Source organism: Staurois parvus, unplaced genomic scaffold (genome assembly GCF_062004578.1).
Source record: "Staurois parvus isolate SC_StPar_1 unplaced genomic scaffold, SC_StPar_1.0 ptg003768l, whole genome shotgun sequence".
Classification (NCBI taxonomy): Eukaryota; Metazoa; Chordata; class Amphibia; order Anura; family Ranidae; genus Staurois; species Staurois parvus.
This window is the reverse complement of record NW_028321564.1, coordinates 1,727-26,593: the sequence shown is the minus strand read 5'-3', so window position 1 is coordinate 26,593 and position 24,867 is coordinate 1,727. Positions and strand designations below refer to the sequence as shown.

Below are 24,867 nucleotides of genomic sequence, written 5' to 3'. Positions count from 1 at the left end.
GGCTTCCCTAAAGCAGGGGCGTCCCAAGGCAGGGCTGCACCAGGTGACACCTACCGCATGGGGTGACACCAGACCCGCTCCACGAAAAGGTAAGTTGTAAAGCAAGCCGACGATCCTCGCAGCATGGATTGGATCTGCGGATTGAGCATAATGGATCGGAGTCCGATCCATTATGCTCCCCAATCTGCAGAGGGGATCGGAGGGGGTGTCACCAAGTGTTATTGCACCGGGTGACACCAACCCTAGGGATGCCCTTGCCCTGAAGAGGTTTTTAGAGATCGCCTAAAAGTAAGCAGAATAGGCGATAGTCTGCTAATTGGGGTAGAGTTCCAGAGGATGGGGGAAGCTCTGGAGAAGTCCAGACATCACCCCATTTCCAAGGAAGATTTATCAGAAGGCTTGGGGGGAGGGACTTGAAGTGGGAGCCAGCTTTGGATTTGGCTTTTGAAATTGAGGCCTGAGAGAAAAGGACCACCAGGGACAATAGGAAAAAAGAAACCAAGCCACCTCCTTCCCCTACTGAGGAGGGGTCCTGGAGGGCAATCTAGCAGAGGACCCTACCGGCTGTTCTCAGGGGAGTCAGGCAGGTAAAAGTGGAAGTGGAAGAAAATGATAGCCAGAGAAACAGAGGCTTCCCTCATCCAGGTTCCAGGTGATGCATCTCCTCCGGCTGGAGTAAACACAATAAACGGACCAGTTCACCAGAAAGATTTCCTTTTAAAGTACTTTTGTGATGTGTTTCCTGTTCCTGTTGAAGGAGGTGCCTATATTTCATGGGCTGGCCTGGAAGAGGATTTGGGGAAAAAGGTTCTTCTTGGCTGCCGTTGGGGAGGGCCCTAGGCTGCTTCTGCAGGGGAAGTGGAGTACTTTTGTCCCTAGTAACACGCTTGATAAGGGAATCCAGGTCAGCTCCAAAGAGATGACTATCGAAGGACATGCAAAGCAGACGCTTCTTGCAGCCGGGTTCCACAGCTCAACACTTCAGCCAAATAATTCAATATTCTCCGACAGAAGACTTATACATGAGATGAGGCAGAAGAGCTTCACATAACCTGTCCACATTGTGGTTCAAGGCTGTTGGCATGAGCCTCAGATGTTCTATGAGGATCAGTTGCCATGGTAAGGTCCCTTCCTATAGTTTTAGCCCGATCAGTGAGGGTTTCGTAGACTAATGTCACAGCCAAGTCCGGTTGCACTGCAGGGCCTGTCAGAGAGGACAGCTCTAGAAAGGGCCTCCAGGCATGTGTTGACGGGGTCCTTGAAACCGGGTGCATCCTCCACAAGGATGGTTAGAACTTTGTTAGAAGGTAGACTGGCCATCTGTGGATTTGGCAGTATCCTGTTTTAACAAAGTCCTCCTCAAATGGGTGTAAATTTGCCCCATGCTTGGCGAGGACAAACAACTTGTCAGGGTTTCTCCAGTCTGTTAAGGAAGACTGAGAATATTAGTTGCAGTAAAGTCTTAACAATCTTAGAGAAAAGAAGACGAGGAAGAGCTTTGGTGGAAGCTTCAGGCTGATCTTCCAGCAATAAGGTGGTGCATGAGAGATCAAAAATGGGAGAATTGGTTTGCCATAAAAGACGGATTCCTCAGAGGTAGGGTTGTCCTTTAAACACTGAATAGATGCAGCATCAGAGTCCAGGTGGTTGAAGGTTTAGAGGCCACTAGGGCCACAGGCAGATCATATAAAGACTTTGCAGGGGAAGACATGAAAGGAATTTCAATGGGAATTAAAAATTCAAGGGTGAATTTTACTTGGTGTCCATTGTTCCAGGTAATGAGCCAGCTCCTAGTGCTTGCCACTCACTAATTGAGTCTTCAGAGACAGAGTTACACCAGAGGCTGTGCATTGGCTCTGAATCTAGAATGTTCTGCGTGGCTAATACCGTACACTAAAATCTGGGAAGCACCACAATGCAGAGCCAAGTTCCCGAAGGTCACAGTCTAGCCTAGCTCTGCAATCCAGCCCAGTGGATTCCAGGTATGGCCGTCCAAAGTCAAGCTGAGCAAAGGCCAATGCAGAGACCAGCTCAAGCAGTGACAGTTGCAGGAATCTCAACTGAAGAAAAAAAATATTGAAGAAAAACTCTTAGCTAGCAAAATAGGTTAGACTTGTCTCCACAGAGCAGAGAAATGTGGCCATCCTCCTAGGATACTAGAAATAAAATGAGGCATGCTGGGAGTAGGAGGGGTTTTATCAGGCTGGTCACAGTTTATAAGCTGGCCAATGTCCAAATCCTCCTGTAGGCGCAGTATAACCTGACAGTCTCTGAACATTTGTGTCCCTCAAGAGAACTTCCCACCAGCCTTTGAAGTATCCCGATTCTTCCACTCACCTTTGTAACATAGAAGGCCTCCACATTCTTCTTATAGAGAGAGAGGATGCCGGGGATAAGACGAGGGAGCTGCTCCTCCAACTTCTCATTGGGTAACAAGTGACTCATCGGCCCAAGAGCTTCAACCACAGCCAATCTGACCTGCAGAGGAAGGAGACACAGGACTGAGAGACGGGTACAAGAGACAGCTGAGCAGCAAAGACACTGGGACTGAGAGACAACCGAGCTGCAGAGAGTGAGAGAGACAACCGAGCTGCAGAGAGTGGGAGAGACAGGACTGAGGGACAACCGAGCTGCAGAGAGTGAGAGAGACAACCGAGCTGCAGAGAATGATAGAGACAACTGAGCTGCAGAGAGTGGGAGAGACAGGACTGAGGGACAACTGAGCTGCAGAGAGTGGGAGAGACAGGACTGAGGGACAACCGAGCTGCAGAGAGTGAGAGAGACAACCGAGCTGCAGAGAGTGAGAGATGGGACCGAGAGACAAGTGTAAGAGACAGCTGAGCAGCAGTGAGGGTGATGGGACTAAGACCACTGAGGGACGAATGGACAGATCCAGACCCAACCACCGGGTCAGGGGACAGACCCAACCACCGGGTCAGGGGACAGACCCAACCACCGGGTCAGGGCACAGACCCAACCACCGGGTCAGGGGACAGACCCAACCACCGGGTCAGGGGACAGACCCAACCACCGGGTCAGGGGACAGACCCCTCATTATGTCTTCAGCACTCGGCAGCGCCTCACCTTGGACTCGCGGTTCTGCAGCCAGTTATTGAAGAGGATGTCATAGGCACTGAAGAGTTCACTGGAGAAGGTGTCTTTCCTCACGGTGGGGTCTGGAGCTTTATCCAGATTGGCCAGATACTCCAGAATACTCTCACTGAACCGCTGCAGAGCTGAGACAGGACATAGAGGCTATAATCACAGCAATCATCCCAGCCTACAAACCCCCCACCTGGTGAGAACTGGCTCTGATACCTTCTACCTCCAGGAGTGCCACTTCTGACACCCCCGCATGTATGACATCATGGCAATACATGGGGTGACAGGCTCATCACTGCTGGATGACCGGCACTTTCTACATGGGGGAGCGGAGCTCCCCCTCCCATACCAGGACAGAACTGTATACATAGAACAACTTACAGCCAGAGGTCAGGATATCGGAGACATTCTATAGGACACATCGGACGCATGGACTGCCCATGGCCAATATAAAGACACCAGAACACATCACAAGGACTTCGAGCTCCACCAATGAGGTCCTGTGTATGAAGCAACACTGTCCTCTACCAGAACCAGCCAAGCTCCGCCCAGCCACCTGAGGTATGTTCTAGATGCGGCAGGAAAACAGCAAAAAACGTACAGATAGCAACCCATAACAACCAATCAGAATTCATCATGCCTCCCTCTGGCTTCAGTAAACAGATCCTTGTACTTCATGGGGGACTTGGGGCCCCTGTATATGGGGCCCCTGTATATGGGGCGCTGTCCAGGCTGTGGAGATCATACATTCTAGTTCTGGAATAATGTTATTGGTGGAGCTCTGTACCTCGCCATTGGTGGAGCTCTGTACCTCGCCATCGGTGGAGCTCTGTACCTCGCCATCGGTGGAGCTCTGTAGCTTGTCGTACCCAGTCACCGGTGGAGCTCCGTACCTCGGCATCAGTGGAGCTCTGAACCTCGTCACTGGTGGAGCTCTGAACCTCGTCACTGGTGGAGCTCTGAACCTCGTCACTGGTGGAGCTCTGAACCTCGTCACTGGTGGAGCTCTGAACCTCGCCTTTGGTGGAGCTCTGAACCTCGCCATTGGTGGAGCTCTGTACCTCGCCATTGGAGGAGCTCTGTACCTCGCCATTGGAGGAGCTCTGTACCTCGCCATTGGAGGAGCTCTGTACCTCGCCATTGGAGGAGCTCTGTACCTCGCCATTGGAGGAGCTCTGTACCTCGCCATTGGAGGAGCTCTGTACCTCGCCATTGGAGGAGCTCTGTACCTCGCCATTGGAGGAGCTCTGTACCTCGCCATTGGAGGAGCTCTGTACCTCGCCATTGGAGGAGCTCTGTAGCTTGTCGTACCCAGTCACCGGTGGAGCGCCGTACCTCGGCATCGGTGGAGCTCCGTACCTCGGCATCGGTGGAGCTCCGTACCTCGGCATCGGTGGAGCTCCGTACCTCGGCATCGGTGGAGCTCCGTACCTCGGCATCGGTGGAGCTCCGTACCTCGGCATCGGTGGAGCTCCGAACCTCGGCATCGGTGGAGCTCCGAACCTCGTCACTGGTGGAGCTCCGAACCTCGTCACTGGTGGAGCTCTGAACCTCGTCACTGGTGGAGCTCTGAACCTCGTCACTGGTGGAGCTCTGAACCTCGTCACTGGTGGAGCTCTGAACCTCGTCACTGGTGGAGCTCTGAACCTCGTCACTGGTGGAGCTCTGAACCTCGTCACTGGTGGAGCTCTGAACCTCGTCACTGGTGGAGCTCTGAACCTCGTCACTGGTGGAGCTCTGAACCTTGTTACTGGTGGAGCTCTGAACCTCGTTACTGGTGGAGCTCTGAACCTCGTCACTGGTGGAGCGCTGTACCTGGTGGGCGATTCTGGGTCTCTGAATATCGGCCTTGTCCAGGCTCATACATCCTATTTTGAGCAATACACCCTCCTAATATTTGATTCAACACCCCTCCCCATTCTCACTGCACACACTGCCATATCACTCATTCCAGATGATTCCTCTGGCTTACCAACACAGAAGACGGCTTTCATGGGGTCCTGTTTGGCCATCCCCAACATTGGCAGCATGGTCCCCAGAATGGAGTTCAGAAACGGGACCATCCCAAACACTGACAGAGATCAGAAAGAATTCTTGTCACCATCATTTCACTGATATCACAAGGACAGAGGACACACAGCACACTCTTACCATTTGCCACCGAGAGATTGGCCAACGTCTGCATGATGAAGAAGTGTGGGAGGATCCCAGGCTGGAACTTCACCAGAATCTCCTCCATGACATTGTTAATGAAGCTCCTGCCAACTGCAACTAGGACGTTGCTGGCCGCCTGCTGCCACTCAAACACGATGTCCTGAGAGTAGGGGAGCGAGTCAGACATACCGGCAAGAGGAGGAACCAATCATAATAAATGGTTCTACAGAGAGTACGGAGTGCCAATGAACCCCATTCACCATAGACCTGCCCATACACAGACCTGCTGACCCACACCCACCATAGACCTGTCCATACACAGACCTGCTGACCCACACCCACCATAGACCTGCCCATACACAGACCTGCTGACCCACACCCACCATAGACCTGCCCATACACAGACCTGCTGACCCACACCCACCATAGACCTGCCCATACACAGACCTGCTGACCCACACCCACCATAGACCTGCCCATACACAGACCTGCTGACCCACACCCACCATAGACCTGCCCATACACAGATCTGCTGACCCACACCCACCATAGACCTGCCCATACACAGACCTGCTGACCCACACCCACCATAGACCTGTCCATACACAGACCTGCTGACCCACACTCACCATAGACCTGCCCATACACAGACCTGCTGACCCACACTCACCATAGATCTGCCCATACACAGATCTGCTGACCCACACCCACCATAGACCTGTCCATACACAGACCTGCTGACCCACACCCACCATAGACCTGTCCATACACAGATCTGCTGACCCACACCCACCAAAGACCTGCCCATAAACAGATCTGCTGACCCACACCCACCATAGACCTGCCCATAAACAGATCTGCTGACCCACACCCACCATAGACCTGTCCATACACAGACCTGCTGACCCACACCCACCATAGGCCTGCCCATACACAGACCTGCTAACCCACACTCACCATAGGCCTGCCCATACACAGACCTGCTAACCCACACCCACCATAGACCTGCCCATACACAGACCTGCTAACCCACACTCACCATAGGCCTGCCCATACACAGACCTGCTAACCCACACTCACCATAGGCCTGCCCATACACAGACCTGCTAACCCACACCCACCATAGACCTGCCCATACACAGACCTGCTGACCCGCACTCACCATAGACCTGCCCATACACAGATCTGCTGTCCCGCACTCACCATAGATCTGTCCATACACAGATCTGCTGACCCGCACCCACCATAGGCCTGCCCATACACAGATCTGCTGACCCACACCCACCATAGACCTGCCCATACACAGACCTGCTGACCCACACCCACCATAGACCTGCCCATACACAGACCTGCTGACCCACACCGACCATAGACCTGCCCATACACAGATATGCTGACCCACACCCACCATAGACCTGCCCATACACAGATCTGCTGACCCACACCCACCATAGACCTGTCCATACACAGACCTGCTAACCCACACCCACCATAGACCTGCCCATACACAGATCTGCTGACCCACACCCACCATAGACCTGCCCATACACAGACCTGCTGACCCACACCCACCATAGACCTGCCCATACACAGATCTGCTGACCCACACCCACCATAGACCTGCCCATACACAGATCTGCTGACCCACACCCACCATAGACCTGTCCATACACAGACCTGCTGACCCACACCCACCATAGACCTGCCCATACACAGATCTGCTGACCCACACCCACCATAGACCTGTCCATACACAGACCTGCTGACCCACACCCACCATAGACCTGTCCATACACAGACCTGCTGACCCACACTCACCATAGATCTGCCCATACACAGATCTGCTGACCCACACCCACCATAGACCTGTCCATACACAGACCTGCTGACCCACACCCACCATAGACCTGTCCATACACAGATCTGCTGACCCACACCCACCAAAGACCTGCCCATAAACAGATCTGCTGACCCACACTCACCATAGGCCTGCCCATACACAGACCTGCTAACCCACACTCACCATAGGCCTGCCCATACACAGACCTGCTAACCCACACTCACCATAGGCCTGCCCATACACAGACCTGCTAACCCACACCCACCATAGACCTGCCCATACACAGACCTGCTAACCCACACTCACCATAGGCCTGCCCATACACAGACCTGCTAACCCACACTCACCATAGGCCTGCCCATACACAGACCTGCTAACCCACACCCACCATAGACCTGCCCATACACAGACCTGCTGACCCGCACTCACCATAGACCTGCCCATACACAGATCTGCTGTCCCGCACTCACCATAGATCTGTCCATACACAGATCTGCTGACCCACACCCACCATAGGCCTGCCCATACACAGATCTGCTGACCCACACCCACCATAGACCTGCCCATACACAGACCTGCTGACCCACACCGACCATAGACCTGCCCATACACAGATCTGCTGACCCACACCCACCATAGACCTGCCCATACACAGATCTGCTGACCCACACCCACCATAGACCTGTCCATACACAGACCTGCTGACCCACACCCACCATAGACCTGCCCATACACAGATCTGCTGACCCACACCCACCATAGACCTGCCCATACACAGACCTGCTGACCCACACCCACCATAGACCTGCCCATACACAGATCTGCTGACCCACACCCACCATAGACCTGCCCATACACAGACCTGCTGACCCGCACTCACCTTAGATTTGGTCATCTCATTTGAGGCCAGCAGGATGACCATCCTGGCCATGTCTTTGTTCAGTTTTGAAAGGTTTTCCTTTACTATGGTCTCCATTGCTCTCAGGATTATGGTGCGATGAGTAGTGGATAACTGCAGGTAGAATAACATGGTGGATATGACAGATCTACCCACAATTCCCATGGGCCATGTCGCTGAGGGTTATACCCAACCATGTCGCTGAGGGTCATACCCAACCATGTCGCTGAGGGCCATACCCAACCATGTCGCTGAGGGCCATACCCAACCATGTCGCTGAGGGCCATACCCAACCATGTCGCTGAGGGCCATACCCAACCATGTCGCTGAGGGCCATACCCAACCATGTCGCTGAGGGCTATACTTGGCCATACTGCTGAGGGTCATACCCAACCATGTCACTGAGGGGCTATACTCGGCCATGCTGCTGAGGGTCATACCCAACCATGTCGCTGAGGGTCATACCCAACCGTGTCACTGAGGGCTATACTCGGCTATGCTGCTGAGGGTCATACCCAACCATGTCGCTGAGGGCCATACCCAACCATGTCACTGAGGGCTATACTCGGCCATGCTGCTGAGGGTCATACCCAACCATGTCACTGAGGGTCATACCCAACCATGTCACTGAGGGTCATACCCAACCATGTCACTGAGGGCTATACTCGGCCATGCTGCTGAGGGTCATACCCAACCATGTCACTGAGGGCTATACTCGGCCATGCTGCTGAGGGTCATACCCAACCATGTCGGTGAGGGCCATACCCAACCATGTTACTGAGGGCTATACTCGGCCATGCTGCTGAGGGTCATACCCAACCATGTCGCTGAGGGTCATACCCAACCGTGTCACTGAGGGCTATACTCGGCTATGCTGCTGAGGGTCATACCCAACAATGTCGCTGAGGGCCATACCCAACCATGTCACTGAGGGCTATACTCGGCCATGCTGCTGAGGGTCATACCCAACCATGTCACTGAGGGTCATACCCAACCATGTCACTGAGGGTCATACCCAACCATGTCACTGAGGGTCATACCCAACCATGTCACTGAGGGCTATACTCGGCCATGCTGCTGAGGGTCATACCCAACCATGTCACTGAGGGCTATACTCGGCCATGCTGCTGAGGGTCATACCCAACCATGTCGCTGAGGGCCATACCCAACCATGTCACTGAGGGCTATACTCGGCCATGCTGCTGAGGGCCATGCCCAATCATGTCGCTGAGGGCCATACTCAGCCATGTCACTGTCTGTGCTGTCAGTCACCAATGTTCCTCTGGATTCTGTGCTTGGATCTGCACAGCCCCAACAAAGAACACATTGCACCGTGAACACCCAGATGTCAGCCTTTGTGTTTCACAAATATCTCTTAGTTTACAAGACCTTATTCAGGCCAATTCCCAGACTGCCCTCTGTGTGATGTCATACAGTAGGTGGTGCTTTGTGACTGCATACCTTGTTCTGTCGGAGGTAGGAGTCACATGACTCCAGCACCTCCACCGTTGCGGTCTCTCCCATGAAACATAGAGAGCTGTAGACCTGCTCCTGTACATCCGGGTCCTTGTCTGTGGAGGTGTCCATGAGGGTGATGACCAAGCCTGGTGAGAGAAGGACAAGTGTTATATTCTGGGGTGTAGAAATTCTCCAACAGTGACCGATATTGGAGAACAAATGTACGGCGGCACCACCGAATCCTCCTCCAGTCATTGCACATCCAGGGAGAGAAATGATTGGTGTACCAGGAGACTGCCCATAGCAAACACTCCCTCCCCCGAGTACTTCTATAATCATTACAAACAATCCAGCCAGAAGATTATATCATAGTTAGCAACATGTTTTTGTCATTTTGGGTGGAGTTGGTTAGGACTAAAACCTGCCATCTGGGCCCCATTGAGGAGATTTCCCTTCACTTCCCTAAAATGTCCTCTTAATTGTCACTTCCTCTACAGGCGGCAATTACCAGGACAAGCCAAGAGGGCGAATCTCCACTGAGGAGACACAAACATGAATAAAAACCTGACAGGGGTTCTAATCCATCCTCACTTCATCCAAATCTTATAAGAAACTTTTCTGTTTTAGATACACTTTAAAAAAGGACCTTTTTTCTATCCTCTTACTTTTTATTTTCAAAAAACATACCCATGTGCCAATCTGTCCCTTCAGGTTCTTGCAGCTGGTCCCTTACCAACTACGACCGGGGCCAAACCATTATCACCATGAGAACTGTGCAAGCCAACTACGACCTGGGCCAAACCATTATCACCATGAGAACTGTGCAAGCCAACTACGACCTGGGCCAAACCATTATCACCATGAGAACTGTGCAAGCCAACTACGACCTGGGCCAAACCATTATCACCATGAGAAATGTACAAGCCAACTACGACCTGGGCCAAACCATTATCACCATGAGAACTGTGCAAGCCAACTACGACCTGGGCCAAACCATTATCACCATGAGAACTGTGCAAGCCAACTACGACCTGGGCCAAACCATTATCACCATGAGAACTGTGCAAGCCAACTACGACCTGGGCCAAACCATTATCACCATGAGAACTGTGCAAGCCAACTACGACCTGGGCCAAACCATTATCACCATGAGAACTGTGCAAGCCAACTACGACCTGGGCCAAACCATTATCACCATGAGAACTGTGCAAGCCAACTACGACCTGGGCCAAACCATTATCACCATGAGAAATGTACAAGCCAACTACGACCTGGGCCAAACCATTATCACCATGAGAAATGTACAAGCCAACTACGACCTGGGCCAAACCATTATCACCATGAGAACTGTGCAAGCCAACTACGACCTGGACCAAACCATTATCACCATGAGAAATGTACAAGCCAACTATGACCTGGGCCAAACCATTATCACCATGAGAACTGTGCAAGCCAACTATGACCTGGGCCAAACCATTATCACCATGAGAACTGTGCAAGCCAACTACGACCTGGGCCAAACCATTATCACCATGAGAACTGTGCAAGCCAACTACGACCTGGGCCAAACCATTATCTCCATGAGAACTGTACAAGCCAACTACGACCTGGGCCAAACCATTATCACCATGAGAACTGTGCAAGCCAACTACGACCTGGACCAAACCATTATCTCGATGAGAACTGTACAAGCCAACTACGACCTGGACCAAACCATTATCACCATGAGAAATGTGCAAGCCAACTGCGACCTGAAACAAACCATTATCGCCATGAGAACTGTGCAAGCCAACTACGACCTGGGCCAAACCATTATCACCATGAGAACTGTGCAAGCCAACTACGACCTGGGCCAAACCATTATCTCCATGAGAACTGTACAAGCCAACTACGACCTGGGCCAAACCATTATCACCATGAGAACTGTGCAAGCCAACTACGACCTGGACCAAACCATTATCTCCATGAGAACTGTACAAGCCAACTACGACCTGGACCAAACCATTATCACCATGAGAAATGTGCAAGCCAACTGCGACCTGGACCAAACCATTATCACCATGAGAACTGTGCAAGCCAACTACGACCTGGACCAAACCATTATCGCCATGAGAACTGTGCAAGCCAACTACGACCTGGGCCAAACCATTATCACCATGAGAACTGTGCAAGCCAACTACAACCTGGGCCAAACCATTATCACCATGAGAAATGTACAAGCCAACTGCGACCTGGGCCAAACCATTATCACCATGAAAACTGTGCAAGCCAACTACGACCTGGACCAAACCATTATCACCATGAGAACTGAACAAGCCAACTGCGACCTGGACCAAACCATTATCACTATGAGAACTGAACAAGCCAACTGCGACCTGGACCAAACCATTATCACCATGAGAACTGTACAAGCCAACTACGAACCTGGACCAAACCATTATCACCATGAGAAATGTGCAAGCCAACTAGAACCTGGACCAAACCATTATCACCATGAGAACTGAACAAGCCAACTAGAACCTGGACCAAACCATTATCACTAGGAGAACAGGACCTGGAAGCTAGCGGCAATCACTGTAGTAGCGGTGTAGTAGTGGTGCTGACTACAGTGATTCCCAGCTTCCATGGGGATTGGCCAGGTATGGTACATACGTTCTTACAGCGATCCAAGATGGACCAATATATACTCCACACCTGGAGTTCAACTTTAAAGTGGTTGTAAACCTCAGACATGAAATATGAACAAAGCCTATCCCTCTATAGTGTGTACTTGTCTCAGTCCAGAGCACTGAGTGTCATTTCTGTCTGCTGCCTCCTTCCTCTGCTATCAGCATGAGTCACCTCTGACAAGTTTTCCTGACACCAAAAGAACAATGGTGACAGGATAGGAACTCTGCACACAGCCCGTGATTGACATCCTCAGCTCTGTTCCTGTGTGTGTCCCTTCTCTCCAATCAGCTCGCAGAGCTCTTCAGAGTGTAAATTCAGCTATCCGCCCCCTTTTTTCTGATTTCTCAAACAAGCTGTATAAATTCTGCAGTTTGAATGGATGTAGAGAAGAGAATGCTGTAGATAAACAGGTACAACTTATGAAGAAGGATGTGTTTCCTCTCTGTGTACCACCTGAGGCCACTCCCATCACTGGGGATATGGAGGGATTACAACCACTAAGTATTTTCCCAAGTTCACGGGACAGACATTTGGCAGAGCACAGCCATCAATCATCAGATATGGATTCCATCCATTCACCAGCTCACTCTCGGCCTTACGTTTGACACTGGAACTGGCCATTGTCCTGTCTGTCCACTAGGCGTCGCAGTATCCACTGTGGGGGATGGTCGGTGAGGATCAGAGTTCTCAGTTCTGGAAGGTTCTCACTGCCTTCAGGTTGGAGCTACACACGACCCAAGGTGACCCTTTATTGCTTCAGATCAGAAATGGTCCAAGTAGAGGAGAGCCATGGAAGCCGAGGCCTCAGCTAGGAAGACGAAGACCATGATCCACAGTCAGGAGTTCCTGAAGACTGGAAGATCCTGATCTCTGGAAGACACAGCTGGAGGAGCCACCAAATGTCCAGAAGATGGTGAGGTCAGATCCTGGAGGGGGGAGGGGGGGTTATTGCTACGCAAGTTCCAGGGATCTCATAAGGCATGGACTATGGGGGGGACCTGAGAGAGCCGAGGTGAGACCTCCTGAGAGACGAAATATATGGAGGTCCTGAAGGAGCCTACAGATGGTCAGATGGCTCCCCGATTGTCCAATCCAGACAATTCCCTGTGAAAAGAGAAAAAAAATATCATAAAAATGTATAAAAAACAGACAAACCTAAAGCTGGGCGCACACCTCTGCATGTAGCATGACGAGGTCAGTGGGGTGGAGGACCGGGGACGGGAGGACGGGGGTCGGTGGTGGGGCAGAGGACCGGGGATGGGAGGATGGGGGTCGGTGGTGGGGCAGAGGACGGGACGGGAGGACGGGGGTCGGTGGTGGGGCAGAGGACCGGGGACGGGAGGACGGGGGTCGGTGGTGGGGCAAAGGACAGGGGACGGGAGGACAGGGGTCGGTGGTGGGGCAGAGGACGGGACGGGAGGACGGGGGTCGGTGGTGGGGCAGAGGACCGGGGATGGGAGGACGGGGGTCGGTGGTGGGGCAGAGGACGGGACGGGAGGACGGGAGTCGGTGGTGGGGCAGAGGACCGGGGACGGGAGGACGGGGGTCGGTGGTGGGGTAGAGGACGGGACGGGAGGACGGGGGTCGGTGGCGGGGCAGAGGACCGGGGACGGGAGGACAGGAGTCGGTGGTGGGGCAGAGGACCGGGGACGGGAGGACGGGGGTCGGTGGTGGGGCAGAGGACAGGGGACGGGAGGACGGGGGTCGGTGGTGGGGCAGAGGACAGGGGACGGGAGGACGGGGGTCGGTGGTGGGGCAGAGGACAGGGGACGGGAGGACGGGGGTCGGTGGTGGGGCAGAGGACAGGGGACGGGAGGACGGGGGTCGGTGGTGGGGCAGAGGACAGGGGACGGGAGGACGGGGGTCGGTAGGGCTGAGGACGGGGGTCGGGAGGACGGGGGGCGGTAGGGCAGAAAACAGTATATACAGAGAATGTCCCCCAATACAGAGGAGCCGTCCTGTATATACACAGAGAATGTCCCCCCAATACAGAGGAGCCGTCCTGTATATACAGAGAATGTCCCCCCAATACAGAGGAGCCGTCCTGTATATACAGAGAATGTCCCCCCAATACAGAGGAGCCGTCCCGTATATACAGAGAATGTCCCCAATACAGAGGAGCCGTCCTGTATATACAGAGAATGTCCCCCCAATACAGAGGAGCCGTCCTGTATATACAGAGAATGTCCCCCAATACAGAGGAGCCGTCCTGTATATACAGAGAATGTCCCCCAATACAGAGGAGCCGTCCTGTATATACAGAGAATGTCCCCCCAATACAGAGGAGCCGTCCCGTATATACAGAGAATGTCCCCCAATACAGAGGAGCCGTCCTGTATATACAGAGAATGTCCCCCAATACAGAGGAGCCGTCCCGTATATACAGAGAATGTCCCCAATACAGAGGAGCCGTCCTGTATATACAGAGAATGTCCCCCCAATACAGAGGAGCCGTCCTGTATATACAGAGAATGTCCCCCAATACAGAGGAGCCGTCCTGTATATACAGAGAATGTCCCCAATACAGAGGAGCCGTCCTGTATATACAGAGAATGTCCCCCAATACAGAGGAGCCGTCCTGTATATACAGAGAATGTCCCCCCAATACAGAGGAGCCGTCCTGTATATACAGAGAATGTCCCCCAATACAGAGGAGCCGTCCTGTATATACAGAGAATGTCCCCCCAATACAGAGGAGCCGTCCTGTATATACAGAGAATGTCCCCAATACAGAGGAGCCGTCCTGTATATACAGAGAATGTCCCCCAATACAGAGGAGCCGTCCTGTATATACAGAGAATGTCCCCCCAATACAGAGGAGCCGTCCTGTATATACAGAGAATGTCCCCCAATACAGAGGAGCCGTCCTGTATATACAGAGAATGTCCCCCCAATACAGAGGAGCCGTCCTGTATATACAGAGAATGTCCCCCCAATACAGAGGAGCCGTCCCGTATATACAGAGAATGTCCCCCCAATACAGAGGAGCCGTCCCGTATATACAGAGAATGTCCCCCAATACAGAGGAGCCGTCCTGTATATACAGAGAATGTCCCCCAATACAGAGGAGCCGTCCTGTATATACAGAGAATGTCCCCCAATACAGAGGAGCCGTCCCGTATATACAGAGAATGTCCCCCCAATACAGAGGAGCCGTCCCGTATACACAGAGAATGTCCCCAATACAGAGGAGCCGTCCCGTATACACAGAGAATGTCCCCAATACAGAGGAGCCGTCCTGTATATACAGAGAATGTCCCCCAATACAGAGGAGCCGTCCTGTATATACAGAGAATGTCCCCCCAATACAGAGGAGCCGTCCTGTATATACAGAGAATGTCCCCCCAATACAGAGGAGCCGTCCTGTATATACAGAGAATGTCCCCAATACAGAGGAGCCGTCCTGTATATACAGAGAATGTCCCCAATACAGAGGAGCCGTCCTGTATATACAGAGAATGTCCCCCAATACAGAGGAGCCGTCCTGTATATACAGAGAATGTCCCCCCAATACAGAGGAGCCGTCCCGTATATACAGAGAATGTCCCCCAATACAGAGGAGCCGTCCTGTATATACAGAGAATGTCCCCCAATACAGAGGAGCCGTCCCGTATATACAGAGAATGTCCCCCCAATACAGAGGAGCCGTCCCGTATATACAGAGAATGTCCCCCAATACAGAGGAGTCGTCCTGTATATACAGAGAATGTCCCCCAATACAGAGGAGCCGTCCTGTATATACAGAGAATGTCCCCCAATACAGAGGAGCCGTCCTGTATATACAGAGAATGTCCCCCAATACAGAGGAGCCGTCCTGTATATACAGAGAATGTCCCCCCAATACAGAGGAGCCGTCCTGTATATACAGAGAATGTCCCCCAATACAGAGGAGTCGTCCTGTATATACAGAGAATGTCCCCCCAATACAGAGGAGTCGTCCTGTATATACAGAGAATGTCCCCCCAATACAGAGGAGCCGTCCTGTATATACAGAGAATGTCCCCAATACAGAGGAGCCGTCCTGTATATACAGAGAATGTCCCCCCAATACAGAGGAGCCGTCCCGTATATACAGAGAATGTCCCCAATACAGAGGAGCCGTCCTGTATATACAGAGAATGTCCCCCAATACAGAGGAGCCGTCCCGTATATACAGAGAATGTCCCCCAATACAGAGGAGCCGTCCTGTATATACAGAGAATGTCCCCCCAATACAGAGGAGCCGTCCTGTATATACAGAGAATGTCCCCCAATACAGAGGAGCCGTCCTGTATATACAGAGAATGTCCCCCCAATACAGAGGAGCCGTCCTGTATATACAGAGAATCCCCCAATACAGAGGAGCCGTCCTGTATATACAGAGAATGTCCCCCAATACAGAGGAGCCGTCCTGTATATACAGAGAATGTCCCCAATACAGAGGAGCCGTCCTGTATATACAGAGAATGTCCCCCAATACAGAGGAGCCGTCTCGTATATACAGAGAATGTCCCCCCAATACAGAGGAGCCGTCCTGTATATACAGAGAATGTCCCCCAATACAGAGGAGCCGTCCCGTATATACAGAGAATGTCCCCCCAATACAGAGGAGCCGTCCCGTATATACAGAGAATGTCCCCCAATACAGAGGAGCCGTCCTGTATATACAGAGAATGTCCCCCCAATACAGAGGAGCCGTCCTGTATATACAGAGAATGTCCCCCAATACAGAGGAGCCGTCCTGTATATACAGAGAATGTCCCCCCAATACAGAGGAGCCGTCCTGTATATACAGAGAATGTCCCCCCAATACAGAGGAGCCGTCCCGTATATACAGAGAATGTCCCCCCAATACAGAGGAGCCGTCCTGTATATACAGAGAATGTCCCCCCAATACAGAGGAGCCGTCCTGTATATACAGAGAATGTCCCCCCAATACAGAGGAGCCGTCCTGTATATACAGAGAATGTCCCCCCAATACAGAGGAGCCGTCCTGTATATACAGAGAATGTCCCCAATACAGAGGAGCCGTCCTGTATATACAGAAAAGTCCCGCCTCAAAGGGGAGGGGTCATCTTTGAAAACAATGACTGATATGGATCTATATGCCCCTCCCCCTCCTGCTGGCTGAACAGGTTCTCCTCCTCTACACAGCATGGAGCGTGGGGGGAGGGGCAGCTGAACCTGAACTCCTGCTGGAGGTGGAGGATGGGGCCATCGTGGTAAGAAGATGGAGAGGGCCCCAAGAAGCATCATAGGAAGAAGATGGCGAGGGCCCCAAGGGGCCATCGTGGGAAGAAGATGGCGAGGGCCCCAAGAAGCATCATAGGAAGAAGATGGCGAGGGCCCCAAGGGGTCATCGTGGGAAGAAGATGGAGAGGGCCCCAAGAAGCATCATAGGAAGAAGATGGCGAGGGCCCCAAGGGGCCATCGTGGGAAGAAGATGGCGAGGGCCCCAAGGGGCCATCGTGGGAAGAAGATGGCGAGGGCCCCAAGGGGCCACCGTGGGAAGAAGATGGCGAGGGCCCCAAGGGGCCATCGTGGGAAGAAGATGGCGAGGGCCCCAAGGGGCCATCGTGGGAAGAAGATGGCGAGGGCCCCAAGGGGCCATCGTGGGAAGAAGATGGCGAGGGCCCCAAGGGGCCATCGTGGGAAGAAGATGGCGAGGGCCCCAAGTGGCATCATAGGGCGTAGATGGTGAGGGCCCCAAGGAGTATGATGGGAAGAAGATGGCGAGGGCCCCAAGGGGCCATCGTGGGAAGAAGATGGCGAGGGCCCCAAGGGGCCATCGTGGGAAGAAGATGGCGAGGGCCCCAAGGGTCATCATGGGAAGAAGATGGTGAGGGCCCCAAGGGTCATCATGGGAAGAAGATGGTGAGGGCCCCAAGTGGCATCATAGGGCGTAGATGGTGAGGGCCCCAAGTGGCATCATAGGGCGTAGATGGTGAGGGCCCCAAGGGGCATCATAGGGCGTAGATGGTGAGGGCCCCAAGGGGCATCATGGTAGGTAGATGCTGAGGGCCCCAGTACTCCTCCACAATATCTGTAGAACATCTACACCAACCCAGAGATCTCGTCCTCAGATCCCCTCAGAGGGTTCCCCTCCCCCGCACTGCGGGTACAGAAAGAGGAAGTGAGGTTGTTTTCCGCACTGCGGGGACATGTGTGGGAAATGTTCTCTCTGCCAGCGGACAGACAGACGCCTGATAACCGGCCATATCCCTTCCCCCAATGACCACACCTAAGCTGTACCCATAGAAGGAGGATGGTGGTGTCACCGACCACTGAACTGACCACACCCACATCTGCCCCTTCCCCCCCTCCCCCACACCGGGGGGGCTGACAACCCCTGGGGAGAGAAACATGTAAATGGGACCTCCGGAACCAACCAGGTGCAGATCTGCCATAGAAAGTCTGAACACATCTCAACCACCGAGGATCACCCCCCCACCGAGGATCACTCCTCACTCCCCCCCCACCGAGGATCACCCCTCCCCCCCACCGAGGATCACCCCCCCACCACCGAGGATCACTCCTCATCTCCCCCCCCACCGAGGATCACCCCTCACCCCCCCCACCGAGGATCACCCCTCATCTATCCCCCCCCCACCAAGGATCACCCCTCATCTATCCCCCCCCACCGAGGATCACCCCTCATCTATCCCCCCCCACCCGAGGATCACCCCTCACCCCCCCCACCCGAGGATCACCCCTCACCTCCCCCCCCACCGAGGATCACCCCTCACCTCCCCCCGCACCGAGGATCACCCCTCACCTCCCCCCCACCGAGGATCACCCCTCACCCCCCCCCACCGAGGATCACCCCTCACCCCCCCCCATCCCCCCCCCCGAGGATCAATCCTCATCTCCCTCCCCCCCCCCCCACGGAGGATCACTCCTCATCTCCCCACCCCCACCGAGGATCACTCCTCCCCACCAAGGATCACTCATCTCCCCCCCCCCCCACGAGGATCACCCCTCACCTCCCCCCCCCCACCCGAGGATCACCCCTCCCCACCAAGGATCACTCATCTCCCCCCCCCCCCACGAGGATCACCCCTCACCTCCCCCCCCCCCACCCGAGGATCACCCCTCACCTCCCCCCCCCATCACCCCATCACCCCTCACCCCCCCCCCCCCGAGGATCACCCCTCACCTCCCCCCCCCATCACCCATCACCCCTCACCCCCCCCCCCCGAGGATCACCCCTCACCTCCCCCCCCATCCCCGAGGATCACCCCTCACCCCCCCCCACCGGGGATCACCCCTTACCCCCCCCACCGAGGATCACCCCTCACCCCCCCACCGAGGATCACCCCTCACCCCCCCCCCCCACCGAGGATCACCCCTCACCTCCCCCACCGAGGATCACCCCTCACCCCCCCCCACCGAGGATCACCCCTCATCTCCCCCCTCCACCGAGGATCACCCCTCATCTCCCCCCTCCACCGAGGATCACTCCTCATCTCCCCCCATCCCCCCCCCCCCCCCCCCGAGGATCAATCCTCATCTCCCTCCCCCCCCCCCCACGGAGGATCACTCCTCATCTCCCCACCCCCACCGAGGATCACTCCTCCCCACCAAGGATCACTCATCTCCCCCCCCCCCCACGAGGATCACCCCTCACCTCCCCCCCCATCCCCGAGGATCACCCCTCACCCCCCCCCCCCACCGGGGATCACCCCTTACCCCCCCCACCGAGGATCACCCCTCACCCCCCCCCCCCACCGAGGATCACCCCTCATCTCCCCCCTCCACCGAGGATCGCCCCTCATCCCCCCCCTCCACCAAGGATCACTCTTCATCTCCCCCCCCCCCCCCCCCCCCCCGAGGATCACTCCTCATCTCCCCCCACCGAAGGATCACTCCTCATCTCCCCCCACCGAAGGATCACTCCTCATCTCCCCCACCGAAGGATCACTCCTCATCTCCCCCCACCGAAGGATCACTCTGCTGCCCCCCCATATAGCGTGACCCCCCCCCCCCACTGGAGATCCGTCATCACTGGACAGGAAATGAGAGGAATGTCTCCAGGTGAGGGAAGAAAAGCGCCGGAGCCATCAGGAGAAGTTATTGGAGGATGAGGATGGAGGTGACCCGGCAGATGTCTCCACCCCCGAGGATCTTCCAACTCCGCTTGGCTTTCAGTGTCATGTAACAAATATACAGTGATGGTGGCACAGTGCGGGGCGGAGCTATCATCGCCCCCTTCACCAGGGCTGACGGCACAGGGCGGGGCGGAGCCATCATCGCCCCCTTCACCAGGGCTGACGGCACAGTGCGGGGCGGAGCTATCATCGCCCCCTTCACCAGGGCTGACGGCACAGTGCGGGGCGGAGCCATCATCGCCCCCTTCACCAGGGCTGACGGCACAGGGCGGGGCGGAGCCATCATCGCCCCCTTCACCAGGGCTGACGGCACAGGGCGGGGCGGAGCCATCATCGCCCCCTTCACCAGGGCTGACGGCACACGGCGGGGCGGAACCATCATCGCCCCCTTCATCAGGGCTGACGGCACAGGGCGGGGCGGAGCCATCATCGCCCCCTTCATCAGGGCTGACGGCACAGGGCGGGGCGGAGCCATCATCGCCCCTTTCACCAGGGCTGACGGCACACGGTGGGGCGGAGCCATCATCGCCCCCTTCACCAGGGCTGACGGCACAGGGCGGGGCGGAGCCATCATCGCCCCCTTCACCAGGGCTGACTGCACAGGGCGGGGCGGAGCCATCATCGCCCCCTTCACCAGGGCTGACGGCACAGGGCGGGGCGGAGCCATCATCGCCCCCTTCACCAGGGCTGACGGCACAGGGCGGGGCGGAGCCATCATCGTCCCCTTCACCAGGGCTGACGGCACAGGGCGGGGCGGAGCCATCATCGCCCCCGTCACCAGGGCTGACGGCACAGGGCGGGGCGGAGCCATCATCGCCCCCTTCACCAGGGCTGACGGCACAGGGCGGGGCGGAGCCATCATCGCCCCCTTCACCAGGGCTGACGGCACAGGGCGGGGCGGAGCCATCATCGCCCCCTTCACCAGGGCTGACGGCACAGGGCGGGGCGGAGCCATCATCGCCCCCTTCACCAGGGCTGACGGCACAGGGCGGGGCGGAGCCATCATCGCCCCCTTCACCAGGGCTGACGGCACAGGGCGGGGCGGAGCCATCATCGCCCCCTTCACCAGGGCTGACGGCACAGGGCGGGGCGGAGCCATCATCGCCCCCTTCACCAGGGCTGACGGCACAGGGCGGGGCGGAGCCATCATCGCCCCCTTCACCAGGGCTGACGGCACAGGGCGGGGCGGAGCCATCATCGCCCCCTTCACCAGGGCTGACGGCACAGGGCGGGGCGGAGCCATCATCGCCCCCTTCACCAGGGCTGACGGCACAGGGCGGGGCGGAGCCATCATCGCCCCCTTCATCAGGGCTGACGGCACAGGGCGGGGCCATCATCGCCCCCTTCATCAGGGCTGACTGCACAGGGCGGGGCGGAGCCATCATCGCCCCCTTCACCAGGGCTGACGGCACAGGGCGGGGCGGAGCCATCATCGCCGCCTTCACCAGGGCTGACGGCACAGGGCGGGGCGGAGCCATCATCGTCCCCTTCACCAGGGCTGACGGCACAGGGCGGGGCGGAGCCATCATCGCCCCCTTCATCAGGGCTGACGGTACAGGGCGGGGCGGAGCCATCATCGCCCCCTTCATCAGGGCTGACGGCACAGGGCGGGGCGGAGCCATCATCGCCCCCTTCACCAGGGCTGACGGCGCAGTGCTGTCAGTGTGACCCCTGGCTGTAGCTGTGGCCCCTGGCTGTCAGTGTGGCCCCTGGTTGTAGCTGTGGTCCATGGCTGTCAGTGTGTCCCCTAATTGTGGTTGTGGTCCCTAGCTGTCAGTGTGGCCCCTGGTTTCCCTGGATGTAGCTGTGTTCCCTGCCTGTCGCCGTGGCCCCCAATTGTAGCTGTGGTCCCTGACTGTCAGTGTGGCCCCTGGTTGGAGCTGTGGTCCCTGCCTGTCGCTGTGGCCCCCAGTTGTAGCTGTGGTTCCTGGCTGTCAGTGTGGCCCCTAATTGTAGCTGTGGTCCCTGGCTGTCAGTGTGGCCCCTAATTGTAGCTGTGGCCCCTGGCTGTCAGTGTGGCCCCTAATTGTAGCTGTGGCCCCTGGCTGTCAGTGTGGCCCCTAATTGTAGCTGTGGCCCCTGGTTGCAGCTGTGGTCCCTAATTGCAGCTGTGGTCCCTGGTTGTAGCTGTGGTCCCTGGTTGTAGCTGTGGCCCCTGGTTGTAGCTGTGGCCCCTGGTTGTAGCTGTGGTCCCTAATTGTAGCTGTGGCCCCTGGCTGTCAGTGTGGCCCCTAATTGTAGCTGTGGTCCCTAATTGCAGCTGTGGTCCCTGGTTGTAGCTGTGGCCCCTGGTTGTAGCTGTGGCCCCTGGTTGTAGCTGTGGTCCCTGGTTGTAGCTGTGGTCCCTAATTGTAGCTGTGGCCCCTGGCTGTCAGTGTGGCCCCTAATTGTAGCTGTGGTCCCTGGTTGTAGCTGTGGTCCCTGGTTGTAGCTGTGGTCCCTGGTTGTAGCTGTGGCCCCTGGCTGTAGCTGTGGCCCCTGGCTGTCAGTGTGGCCCCTAATTGTAGCTGTGGTCCCTGGTTGTAGCTGTGGCCCCTGGTTGAAGCTGTGGCCCCTGGTTGAAGCTGTGGCCCCTGGTTGAAGCTGTGGCCCCTGGTTGAAGCTGTGGCCCCTGGTTGAAGCTGTGGCCCCTGGTTGTAGCTGTGGTCCCTGGCTGTCAGTGTGGTCCCTGCTTGTAACTGTGGTCCCTGGCTGTCAGTGTGGCCCCTGCTTGTAACTGTGGTCCCTGGTTGTCAGTGTGGTCCCTGGCTGTCAGTGTGGTCCCTGGTTGTAGCTGTGGTCCCTGGTTGTAGCTGTGGTCCCTGGTTGTAGCTGTGGTCCCTGGTTGTAGCTGTGGTCCCTGGTTGTAGCTGTGGTCCCTGGCTGTCAGTGTGGTCCCTGCTTGTAACTGTGGTCCCTGGCTGTCAGTGTGGCCCCTGCTTGTAACTGTGGTCCCTGGTTGTAGCTGTGGTCCCTGGCTGTCAGTGTGGCCCCTGGTTGTAGCTGTGGTCCCTGGCTATCAGTGTGGCCCCTGGTTGTAGCTGTGGTCCCTGGCTGTCGCTGTGGTCCCTGGTTGTCGCTGTGGTCCCTGGTTGTCGCTGTGGTCCCTGGTTGTCGCTGTGGTCCCTGGTTGTCGCTGTGGTCCCTGGCTGTCAGTGTGGTCCCTGGTTGTCGCTGTGGTCCCTGGCTGTCGCTGTGGTCCCTGGTTGTCGCTGTGGTCCCTGGTTGTCGCTGTGGTCCCTGGTTGTCGCTGTGGTCCCTGGTTGTCGCTGTGGTCCCTGGCTGTCAGTGTGGCCCCTAATTGTAGCTGTGGTCCCTGGTTGTCAGTGTGGCCCCTGGTTGTAGCTGTGGTCCCTGGCTATCAGTGTGGCCCCTGGTTGTAGCTGTGGTCCCTGGCTATCAGTGTGGCCCCTGGTTGTAGCTGTGGTCCCTGGCTATCAGTGTGGCCCCTGGTTGTAGCTGTGGTCCCTGGCTATCAGTGTGGCCCCTGGTTGTAGCTGTGGTCCCTGGCTATCAGTGTGGCCCCTGGTTGTAGCTGTGGTCCCTGGCTATCAGTGTGGCCCCTGGTTGTAGCTGTGGTCCCTGGCTATCAGTGTGGCCCCTGGTTGTAGCTGTGGTCACTGGCTGTCAGTGTGGCCCCTGGTTGTAGCTGTGGTCACTGGCTGTCAGTGTGGCCCCTGGTTGTAGCTGTGGTCACTGGCTGTCAGTGTGCCCCCTGGTTGTAGCTGTGGTCCCTGACTGTCGCTGTGATCCCTAGTTGTAGCTGTGGTCCCTGGCTGTCAGTGTGGCCCCTGGTTGTAGCTGTGGTCCCTGGCTGTCAGTGTGGCCCCTGGTTGTAGCTGTGGTCCCTGGCTGTCGCTGTGATCCCTAGTTGTAGCTGTGGTCCCTGGCTGTCAGTGTGGCCCCTGGTTGTAGCTGTGGTCCCTGGCTGTCGCTGTGATCCCTAGTTGTAGCTGTGGTCCCTGGCTGTCAGTGTGGCCCCTGGCTATCAGTGTGGCCCCTGGTTGTAGCTGTGGTCCCTGGCTGTGGCCCCTCACCTACCTCCAGCTGGGCTCAGTCTCGGCTCTGCCGTGATTCTGGTTGCTGCAGTCATGTGATTCCTCTGACAGGCGCCGCTGATTGGTTGGGAAGTATTTGTGGGCGTGTGCGGCATCTGACTATGTGACTCCAGACAACACCTGAGGCTGTGTGGCGATGAGAAGCACGTGATCCCCGCCCATCACCGCCAACTTCCGGATTGTGGAAATGTCGCCCTCATAGAATATCGCCGCCATTTTATTGGTAGGATTCCCGTCTTGCTTATCATTCCGGTAAAATGCGATCTGTGCTGTCACACCGGACAGAGAGTCCCCCGGGGGTGTCTATGTACTCACCCGAGTGATAATAGTGCACTGTGCTCTCTATAACTATATAACTATATATATAACTATATAACGCTCGTCTGAGTTCTGTTCATCCCGAGGCTGCCAATAAAGATGGGGCAGTTTGTATGTTCGCAGTCTGATGGTGTAATAAAGATTTTACGTCATCCTACTTGGCGCATGCGTAGTCAAAGCGAGGCCTGTGCGGGATGAGAGTACCGGGGAGCCGGGGAAGGAGGAGGACCGGACCACCGGACAGGTGAGTGGAGGAGGAGAACCGGACCACCGGACAGGTGAGGGGAGGAGTTGGACCGGACC

The 24,867-nt window shown here is 55.9% G+C and overlaps 1 protein-coding gene across 1 annotated transcript in view; it reads right to left on the bottom strand.

Moving 5' to 3' along the window:
* Positions 1–24,382, bottom strand: part of MROH1 (maestro heat like repeat family member 1) — a 31,867-nt gene extending 7,485 nt beyond the window's left edge. The window contains exons 1-8 of the mRNA XM_089668047.1: positions 24,230–24,382; positions 12,722–13,226; positions 9,456–9,598; positions 7,977–8,108; positions 5,254–5,416; positions 5,075–5,173; positions 3,085–3,236; positions 2,338–2,478 (exon numbers count right to left, since the gene is read on the bottom strand). Coding sequence (XP_089524173.1) covers positions 2,338–2,478; positions 3,085–3,236; positions 5,075–5,173; positions 5,254–5,416; positions 7,977–8,108; positions 9,456–9,598; positions 12,722–12,743 — 852 coding nt within the window. The 5' untranslated portion in view covers positions 12,744–13,226; positions 24,230–24,382. The remainder of the gene's footprint in view (positions 1–2,337; positions 2,479–3,084; positions 3,237–5,074; positions 5,174–5,253; positions 5,417–7,976; positions 8,109–9,455; positions 9,599–12,721; positions 13,227–24,229) is intronic.
* Positions 24,383–24,867: the final 485 nt, after the last annotated feature.